This window comes from Oncorhynchus masou, chromosome 15, assembly GCF_036934945.1.
Source record: "Oncorhynchus masou masou isolate Uvic2021 chromosome 15, UVic_Omas_1.1, whole genome shotgun sequence".
NCBI classification, from domain to species: Eukaryota; Metazoa; Chordata; class Actinopteri; order Salmoniformes; family Salmonidae; genus Oncorhynchus; species Oncorhynchus masou.
Window position 1 is genome coordinate 17,829,793 of NC_088226.1, and position 10,777 is coordinate 17,840,569.

At 43.4% G+C, this 10,777-nt stretch overlaps 1 protein-coding gene across 1 annotated transcript; it reads right to left on the reverse strand.

Moving 5' to 3' along the window:
* Positions 1–96: 96 nt before the first annotated feature.
* LOC135555805 (male-specific lethal 1-like 1) lies at positions 97–7,455 on the reverse strand. The gene is made up of 9 exons (XM_064988550.1): positions 7,421–7,455; positions 5,839–6,664; positions 5,256–5,461; positions 1,991–2,256; positions 1,695–1,765; positions 1,528–1,595; positions 1,231–1,355; positions 911–983; positions 97–793 (listed from the first exon to the last, which is right to left on the reverse strand). Exons 2-9 carry the CDS (start codon positions 6,520–6,522, stop codon positions 703–705), a joined length of 1,584 nt encoding a protein of 527 aa, XP_064844622.1. The 5' UTR covers positions 6,523–6,664; positions 7,421–7,455; the 3' UTR covers positions 97–702.
* Positions 7,456–10,777: the final 3,322 nt, after the last annotated feature.

Genomic DNA, 10,777 nt, shown 5'->3' on the forward strand with positions numbered 1-10,777 from the left:
ATACCTAATTCCCATTATGGTCCAGTGCTTTTAAATGAATTGTATCTCCATTTATAAAATCAGGCACAGACACCATCCAAAAGAAACGAAGTCATGTTCATGGGCATAAAACATTTTTTTAATTACAACATCTTGTTTGAAACACAAACCATAAGTGCTGCTGAGGCGCTTTCAAAACATCTCACTCCTTATGACCGATGTTTTTTTTCCTTTTATCTCCAACAGGTCTCCCTTCTATAGGATGCAACAGCAATCACATACAGATGGGAGACAGAGTCATTCTGCTCTGTTCAAATATGAGGTATGTCAATGTGAATGACAACGTCAACAGTTTGTAGAACTTAAGTTTCTTTTCTTGGGAAATTTTGTTGCAGAGGAAAACTGTCCTCAAATGAACCCAGTGGGACTCTAGAGGAGACAAACATCTCTGCTCTTCCTGGATAGTTCACACCAGCCTCAGTCTTCTTCCAAACCAGCCCTACTATGAACAAATAATAGGATCCGCTCTGCCGTCCAGCAACCATGACCAAACTGTGGCACAGTGCATATTTTGATTTTAGGGGATTGTGGCATGCAATTCCCCTACCCCTTCTGTAGTACTCTCCCAAATAACAAGGCAGACGTTCACACAGAGGGGTGCTGCCTGGCACCAATCCAGCCAGTGTCTCCTCTCTTGAACTCAGCTGGAAAGGACAGATTTATTTATTTTCGGCAGGTCCGGTGTGGGGTCTGCTTTTTGGGCACCTCTACTCGACAGCGGCTTCGCTCGTCCAGCCAGGGCAGGTCAAAGATCCTTCAAGGGTGAATAGAGAAACACAGGGGTTTAGTTTAGGAAGCAAGCACTCAGATTGTATTCAAGTGATGTTTGGCTCGGTGTTATTTAAGAACCAGTGCGTATGACTCAACTCACCGTCTTGACAGCTTTGGCAGAGGTCGGCCAAACACCACCACTGGAAGGTGGGGGGTGATCATGAGGGACTCCACTGAGGAGAGAGAAAGAACACCTTCATAAGTGATGAGTCCAAGACCCTGCTCAGTATTTCAACTGACTACATTTAATCTCAGACATTACTAATGGGATAGTTGCTTGTTGGCCAGATCTAAAAAATACAATGTTAATGGTCACATACACATATTTAGCAGATGTTATTGCGGGTGTAACGAAATGCTTGTGTTCCTAGCTCCAACAGTGCAGTTGTATCTAACAATTCAGTGTATAGGTGGGCTTACCATCCTCGGCTTCTGGGTAGAAGGAGAACACTTCTGGCTCACTCTCTTGGATACCCTTCCTCTTGTTCATGCGCTGCTGCAGTCGCTGGAACATCCGCTGCTCACGGATCCGCTGGATGTCCCATCTACGGGAGGTGAATGAAGAAGAGTGAAGAACACAGCAACAGAAGTTCAAAATAAGGGACACAAAAATAAGAAGAAAGGCAGAAGAGGTATGCCAGAGAAACACACAGACTCATAGCAAGAGTTGTTCAGACAAGTAAACAGATCATAGTGAAAACTCTAGCCCTCCCTTACCTCTTCCTTCTCTTCTCATCCAGTTCATGCTTCGAGTGGCGTTTCAGGAAGACATTGTCATCCAGATTCTGTAAGAGAAAACATTTGGACTTTAGACCTCCTGACCAGGGGTCTAATCTGGACTTCCACCAGCATAGGGCTTCAAACAGAGCAAGACAAGTACCCACCTCAGGGATATCAGATGCCGCCTCCTCCTCCTCTCCCAGGGGCTCCATAAGGTTTTCCTTCCACGAGGGAACTGTGTACAAGAGGGAGAAGGTCATTCCACCTCATATGCAATTTTACAAATCCTGTTTTGCACACATTTGACAAAAGATAAAGCAACAAAAAGCAATAATGTGGCCTATTCCAAAATACTTAGGCCCAAGTCTCAGCCTTCTTATGTGCTGTTCATACTTATTTTGCCCGTTTCCCTATTTTTTGGGGATCCAATACAACCATTTCATGAGTTTGTAACACTCACTGGCCACAGGCTCCTCCTTCTTGGGTGAGGGCTCCCGCGAAGTTGGTGACAGGGGAGGCACATGCCAGCGACACAAGTACATGTCTGTGGTGGACAGGTAGTCTAGTTCCTCAGTGGCGGCCGAGCTGGTCCCAGGAGACCCATCCGAAAACTCTTCCCCGTCCAGAGGCTCCTCTTTGGGGAGAAGCGCCTCGTTGTGTGGGGACTGGGAGGCCTTGGCTTGGGCACGTCGTTTGGCTGCCCTGGGGTCCTGGAAGAGGAAACGCCTATTGGCAAGAACAAAACAAACTTTAGAGAAATTGTGTGAGGGACAATAAGGGGCTTTGCATGAATCTACAGTACATAGATATATCTATCCATGTATGGATCTAGGACAGGCCTGGGCCCCCGACCTGATTCAATACGGCCCGCGGAATCATGCTCAGATCAAAGAATTTGCGATAGTAAAGTTTTGAAAAACTTATTTGTTATTCAAATTAAAAGCCCAATGAATACTGGCCTTTGTGTAATGATTTAACTCCCACCACTTGTTGGACATTTATTTTGAAGGCACGTATAAATACACAAGGACATACATTGACTGACAGGCTGACACACACGCCACAGTCACAAATAGAATTGCGCAAAAATTAGTAAGATTTAAAAGAAAGGTAGACAATGAATGTAGGATGTTCCAGCAAGAGTGGACATCAAAATACAGTCATGGCCAAATATACATTTTCACAAAGTCTACTGCCTCAGTTTGTATGATGGCAATTTGCATATACTCCAGAATGTTATGAAGAGTGATCAGATGAACTGCAATTAATTGCAAAGTCCCACTTGGCCATGCAAATGAACTGAATCTCCCCCAAAAAATTCCACTGCATTTCAGCCCTGCCACAAAAGGACCAGCTGACATGTCAGTGATTCTCTCGTTAACACAGGTGTGAGTGTTGACGAGGACCAGGCTGGAGATCACTCTGTCATGCTGAATGAGTTCGAATAACAGACTGGAAGCTTCAAAAGGAGGGTGGTGCTTGAAATCATTGTTCTTCCTCTGTCAAGCATGGTTACCGGCAAGGAAACACATGCAGTCATCATTGATTTGCGCAAAAAGGGCTTCACAGGCAAGGATATTGCTGCCAGTAAGATTGCACCTAAATCAAGCATTTATCGGATCATCAAGAACTTCAAGGAGAGCGGTTCAATTGTCGTGAAGAAGGCTTCAGGGTACCCAAGAAAGTCCAGTAAGGACCGTCTCCTAAAGTTAATTCAGCTGCGGGATCACCAGTAGAGAGCTTGCTCAGGAATGGCAGCAGGCAGGTGTGAGTGCATCTACACACACAGTGAGGCGAAGACTTTTGTAGGTTGGCCTGGTGTCAAGAAGGGCAGCAAAGAAGACACTTCTCTCCAGGAAAAACATCAGAGAGACTGATATTCTGCAAAAGGTACAGGGATGGGACTGCTGAGGACTGGGGTAAAGTCATTTTCTCTGATGAATCCCCTTTCCGATTGTTTGGGGCATCCAGAAAAAATCTTGTTCGGAGAAGGTGAGCGCTACCATCAGTCCTGTGTCATGCCAACAGTAAAGCATCCTGAGACCATTCATGTGTGGGGTTGCTTCTCAGCGAAGGGAGTGGGCTCACTCATAATTATGCTTAAGAACACAGCCATGAATAAAGAATGGTACCAACACATCCTCCAAGAGCAACTTCTCCCAACCATCCAGGAACAGTTTGGTGACGAACAATGCCTTTTCCAGCATGATGGAGCACCTTGCCATAAGGCAAAAGTGATAACTAAGTGGCTCGGGGAACAAAACATTGATATTTTGGGTCCATGGCCAGGAAACTCCCCAGACCTTAATCCCATTGAGAACTTGTGGCCAATCCTCAAGAGGCGGGTGGACAAACAAAACCCTACAAATTCTGACAAACTCCAAGCATTGATTATGCAAGAATGGGCTGCCATCAGTCAGGATGTGGCCTAGAAGTTAATTGACAGCATGCCAGGGCGGATTGCAGAAGTCTTGAAAAAGAAGGGTCCACACTGCAAATATTGACTCTTTGCATCAATTTCATGTAATTGTCAAAAACCTGACACTTGTGAAATGCTTGTAATTATACTTCAGTATTCCATAGTAACATCTGACAAAAATATCTAAAGACACTGAAGCAGCAAACTTTGTGGAAATGAATGTGTCATTCTCAACTTTTGGCCACAACTGTACTTCTTTGAGGTAAAGGGAAAGCTGTGTGCTTAGTGTGCAAAGAGAGCATCGCTGTCTTGAAAGACTACAATTTGTCCCAACACTTCCAGACAAAGCATGCAGAGAAATATAGGAATGTCTTCTGAGCAGAGGGCAGGTGCATCAAAAGAGTTGCTTTCTCAGTTGCAAAAGCAGCAAGGACTTTTCACAAAACTGCATTCAGCAAATGCTGGAATTGCGAGAGCTAGCTATGTACTGTCCCACAAAATTGCTAAACATACCAAGCCATTCACCGAGGGCAAATTCATTAAAGACAAGAAAGAGCTGTTTGAAAATGTTTCCCTGTCAAGACGAACAGTGACACGCCGTGTTGAGGACATCGCAGAGAATATGGAACAACAGTTGAAAGACAAGGATTTCACCTATTTCTCCTTGGCCCTGGATGAGAGCGGTGATTCACGTGACACGGCGCAGTTGTTGATATTCTAACAAGTCATAACCCCAGACTTTGAAATTACAGAGGAGCTTCAGTGCAGTCAATGAAGAGCACCACCACATGGAAAGATTTATTGGAGGAGGTTTATAAGTGTGTGGCAAAGCTGGGACTGAGTTTTGAAAAGTTATCCAGTGTGACCACTGATGCTTGCCCAAACTTGACAGGAACAAATTTTGGCCTTTTCAAAAGGATACAAGATCAAGTAGCGGAGTTGAACCCAGATCAGAATTTTTTTCATGCATTGCATCATCCATCAGGAGGTACTCTGTAAATGTATTCTGAAAATGAGCAATGTGGATACAGTCATTAAACTGGTAAACTTCATAAGCGCAAAATCTTTAAACCACAGGCAGTTTGCCTCACCGTTGGAAGACAGTCAGGTCATGCAAATCCCTCCTACCACACAAACGTGAGATGGCCAAGTTTGTGAAAGGAGCTTGTAATATGATTCTGGCCCGCAATGGCAAAAATATATTCTAATGTGGCCATCCATGGAAAATAATTGCCCAGGCCTGATCTAGGAAGTATGTCATATCATGAAGTTTAAAAAAAATTAAAAACTGAATGTGGAGCCCTACCGTTTGTGGCCCTTGCCTCCTCTGCCAAAATTCAGCGTTCGGGGTGTATGGCTGCTGTGGCACTCAGACAGCCCCTGCCCCTCTGGTGTCCCTGGCATTGCCGCCTGGTCTTCCTGCAGGCTAGGGATGTGGTTGGGGCACTGGTCACACCCATCCTTCTTACCTAGCTGCAGACGGCGAGCCATGCGCTCGATCCGCGCCATGAGCTGCAGTAGTGAAAAAACGCGTCACATCAGTGGGGCTAAAGTGAGGTTTATACCCCCTTATGATTTGGCATTTAAATAGTTTGTCTTGAAGGGTAGCCTATTCTCTTCAACACTTGAGATTCACAGTCCATAAGAGTACATCAAAAATATATTGAGGCCAATTTAGTTGACTTCAATAACCTTACACTTCATAGAAACAATGATGTCATAATAGTGCTGCACTGCTATTACATCACAATACCACTGGTGGCATTGTGGAGCTGGCCTAGGTTGGAGGTGAAATACCTACTGCTGGTTATTCTGGAAAATTCAATTTTTCACAATATGCTGACCAGGATCGACAATTGAAATGTTATGCATTGTGTTTGCTCACATACCATTTCCTTCTCAGCTTTGAGGTCATCTATCTCCTTGCTCTTGGACTGGAGCTGCTGTTGCTGTTGTTCAATGAGTTCCAGTTGGAGGAGGAGGATCTGGCGTATGCAGCTGGTCTGTGTAGGGGAGTGACCAGGTCCTTTCCTAATATTCCCTCTTTTGCCATCTGGGCTGTGTTCTGATGACTGTGCCACCATGATTGATGCAGTAGTAGCCCCTCTGACCTCCCTGCCACACACTGCATCGTCCCAGGGCTGTTTGATAGTGTTGAGCACTGCAAGGTCTGTCTTGCCCATATTGCTGTTTGTCTGTCCTAGTAGTGTCTTGCTCTTGATTGGTGTGGTGCCATCGCCCCCCATTGGTTTACCCTGGGGAGTTTGGGCTCCAAAGATCACCCAGTTCTCCTCTTGCCCAGACCCAAGCCCAGGGTTCTGTCCAGATCCAGGCCTGCAGGTAATCAGTGCCTGTCCTGGCACCACCTTGGCTTTCCCGTGGAGCTGCTGGCCGCTGCTGTTGTGGATACTGCCCAGCACGTTTGGGACTCCGATGACGTATTCACTTGGCTCCCTCCTCAGGCCAATGAAGGAATCTGGTGTTCCTCCTGCTGGAGCTTTGACCAAATCAATCTTCCCTACTGTGTCTAGCTTATATCCTCCACTTGTGAACACAGTGGATGTCATTGTCATGGCAACCCCACCACCAGAACCCTTGCCAACCAACGCCCACCAATGTCCTCCTGACAGGGGCGTTGGTGGCACAAAGAGCTTGATCTCACACCGTGGATGCCGTTTCTCCTCAGCAGTGGGCTGTCTAGATGTCCATGCAAGCCTGAAATACAAGGGAGGGATGTCAGATGGGCACACAGTTAATTCAACATAGACAAGGTTATCAGGCATAAACTAACTAAAATCAAATGTTGAAACAGACAAGAATCAGCCACAATGCCTTCTCTTACAGCAGATATAGCACAACTGAGGAAGCCACTTTGCTAATAACGTTAGCGTTCTCAATCTCTGGTTGCTACCAACTACAATTTCCCTCCTCGCGGATTTCTATACGCCCATGAATAATCTGTACGATATTGACACATGAACCAACAAACTGACACAATAACAACAATCGAGCAACCCGGAGATAGCATCGTAACAATACAGGCATGCCTAGCAGACGAGGTAGTTAACGTTAGCAAGCTTATACAATCATTAAAGAGTTGAGTTTCGTCGGCTACTCAATGATGTGTATAATTGACCTAGCTGGTGTTTGAAGAAAACATTATGCAGGGACTGGCAATTGCTTGGTTACAAGGGAAACAGTTCTAGAATAACAAACGTTACAGCAGAGCTGCAGTCGCTTAGTTGGCCAGCTAACTGGTTAGCCAAGTCCTCCATTTTAGGTCCGCAGCAAAGAGCAAAACAATGACAGCCACTTTGCCTTCAACCAACCCGGTCTCATTTGACGCCATTTTAACTTTAAACGCTTTACAAAGTTAAGTTTTTCTCTTGAACGTTATAATACATTGTGCTTTACACTTCTCACTAAAGGCCCCCTAACTATTTGATATTCTCTGTACTCATTCGAACTCACCTATCGCCTTGTTGCCCCCCTTCTCAGGTCGTTTTAAAATAATGATAATGCGCATGCGTTCCTTGTATGCTCGCCTCTGATTGGTCAATTAGCGAGCGGTTGCGCTGAGCTCAAAAGATTTCCCAGTAATAAAAATGCCAAGACAAATGCATATTCCAACCTAATTTTTATGATTGTTACAATTTGTTGTAGTTAATATATATTGTACAATCGTGCAACCATGTTGAAATTGTTATGGTCGAGAGAGTTCTTGTCATATTTTCTCTATTCACACTGGGATTAGGTGCAACCAATTGGCAACTGGCTCAGTCACCACCAATGATTATTATTTTATTTTTTTATATTGTGGAACGAGTACAGCTATGGCATTTCATCAGCTTACTTGATATTAGTTTGGGCTCTTCTCTATTTGGGGAGAGGACAATTCTGGGCTCCCTAATTCCCTATCTTGTAAGGGAGTTATGTTTATTGAATATTAGATGGAGATAAACCATTACATGTTGCCACTTTTCTTGTAAATGAGTTAATATCTCAACATATTCTACAGTAGAGACCACAGGCTGTTACATTGGTGTTTGTCACTGTGGATCAATGCTGCTCTTTAACCACAAGAGGGCATACTGAAACGGGTGTCAGTCCCACCCATCACTGTAAAGTAGCATTCAGGTGCAACACCTGTTTTTAGTAAACTGTTGTTCATAAGCATGCATGGATAGGCCAACTTCAACAGCTAAAAAGTAATAGCCTACTATAATATTTTAACAATAACCTATTAATACAAAGAAACATTCAAAAAGAAAACGGTATGCCTCGTCCTAGGTCGTTTTTCCCGAATAGACTATCGCCTAGGCCTATAATATGGAGATATACAAATCCAAGATGAAGTGGCGCTTCTTCCCTCACATGTCTCTCTACCTCTCCTCTGATAAGTGTTTACATTACATTGATGTAGCCTATGACTGGGTGATGCTACAATCTAAAGTGGTATTTTCTCCACGAAAATAGCAGAGGATCGGCTCCCACTGCCTGATCGTAACAGCGCCCCTGTCACGTGGACAAGCCCGGTGACCATGCATATCCGCTGCGGTGTTAATTAGTGTTTGACACTCCTCTCACGCTCTCGGGCTGGCAGAGCCGTCTGTTTGAATGTCTGTGCCATCTTACACCCATAACACCGTCCACTGTGCCATAGCGCTCACATGAAGCACCGGGACCCTGCGACAAAATATGCACCTAAGGATTATATATATATATATATGTTTTACATAATGCTATAATAAAACCGCGGGGTAGTTAAATAGTCTTTACGTTATTTTATTTATTGAATTATTTTCAATAATGGTAATGAGGTTTTAGTGTTTTCTTCTGCATGTCATATGGATGCTGATCCAATTGAGGATAGTGTGAGAGGTTTCCTCTATTTATGTTATTTAACTAGGCACGTCAGTTAAGAAAGACATCTTATTTACAATGACGGCCTACCAAAAGACAAAAGGCCTGCGGGAACTGGGCTGTGATTAAAAATAAATATATATAAATATAGAACAAAACACACATCACAACAAGAGAGACAACACAACACTACATAAAGACAGACCTAAGACAACAACATAGCAAGGGAGCAGCATATTACAACACAGCATGGTAGCAACACAACATGATAGCAGCACAAAACATGGTACAAACATTATTGGGCACAGGCAACAGCACAAAGAGCAAGAAGGTAGAGACAACAATATATCATGCAAAGCAGCTACAACTGTCCGTAAGATTTTCCATGATTGAGTCTTTGAATAAAGAGATTGAGATAAAATGTCCAGTTTGAGTGTTTGTTGCAGTTCGTTCCAGTCACTAGCTGCAGAGAACTAAAAAGACTAGGGACCCAGGGATGTGTGTGCTTTGCTATGGACTGTGCATTATGGCATAGCTTACAATGTTGTTATTTTATTGGAATTAATGAATTATATTATTTTCTTAAGGATGTAGTGAATTTTAAAATAAACTTGATGTCCAAACACACTGTGCCTATACAACATGACCCTATTATTTTTTGAAAAAAATAAGGACACATTGGATACGATCATAAAACAATACTAGCTGGACTAATTACTTAGTATTTTGAGTATGAGACATGCTTGGTTATAAACTGGGTATTTTGAGCCCTGAATGCCGATTGGCTGACAGCCCTGGTATAAGAACTGCCCATAGCCGTGGTATATTGGCCATGTACCACAACCCCTTGTGCTTTATTGCTTAATTACATACCAGCGAAGAGTGGTATAACATTTGCACCATTTGACTATAGTCCAAAATGGTACCTCTCTTCTCTGTTGTCCAACGTCTTGCAGTATGGTTGAGCCCACCCATTTACTGCGGATGAGTCACGCGAACAGTAGGTTGGGAGGCGGCAAGCCTCGCTATGTGACCTACTTTTACTTCAGTCACGTCTTCACTGAGATGCTCCAGATACTCAACTCGTCTAAAGAAGGCCAGTTTTATTGCTTCTTTATTCAGGACAACAGTTTTCAGCTGTGCTAACATAATTGCAACAGGGTTTTCTACTGATCAAATAGCCTTTTAAAATGATAAACTTGGATTAGCTAACACAACGTGCCATTGGAACACAGGAGTGATGGTTGCTGATAATGGGCCTCTGTAGCCTATGTAGATATTCCATTAAAAATCAGCAATTTCCAGCTGCAATAGTCATTTATAACATTAACAATGTCTACACTGTATTTCTGATCAATTTGATGTTATTTTAATGGACAAAAAAATCTGCTTTTCTTTAAAAAACAAGGACATTTCTAAGTGACCGCAAACATATATATAGTACCAGTCAAAAGTTTGGACACATCTACTCATTCAAGGGTTTTTCTTTATTTGTACTATTTTCTACATTGTAAAATAATAGTGAAGAACGATGAAATAATACATATGGAATCATGTAGTAACCAAAAAAGTGTTAAACTAAAATATTTTATAGTTGAGCTTCTTTAAAGTAGACACCGTTTGCCCTGATGACAGTTTTGCACACTCTTGGCATTCTCTCAACCAGCTTCACGAGGAATGTTTTTCCAGAAGTCTTGAAGGAGTTCTCACATATGCTGAGAACTTATTGGCTGCTTTTCCTTCACTCTGCGGTCCAACTCATCCCAAACCATCTCAATTGGGTTGAAGTCGGGTGATTGTGGAGGCCAGGTCATCTGATGCAGCACTCCATCACTCTACTTCTTGGTCAAATAGTCCTTACACAGCCTTGAGGTGTGCTGTGTCATTGTCCTGTTGGAAAACAAATGATAGTCCCACTAAGCACAAACCAGATGGGATGGCCTATCACTGCAGAATGCTGTGGTA

Excerpts from the sequence above, each read along its gene's own strand:
- LOC135555805 (XM_064988550.1), bottom strand. The coding sequence starts at position 6,522 with ATGACAATGACATCCACTGTGTTCACAAGTGGAGGATATAAGCTAGAC. Across the intron at positions 984-1,230 it reads CTACCCAGAAGCCGAGGATG|TGGAGTCCCTCATGATCACC; the intron begins GTAAGCCCACCT and ends CTCTCTCCTCAG. Across the intron at positions 794-910 it reads CTGCCAAAGCTGTCAAGACG|GATCTTTGACCTGCCCTGGC; the intron begins GTGAGTTGAGTC and ends TCACCCTTGAAG.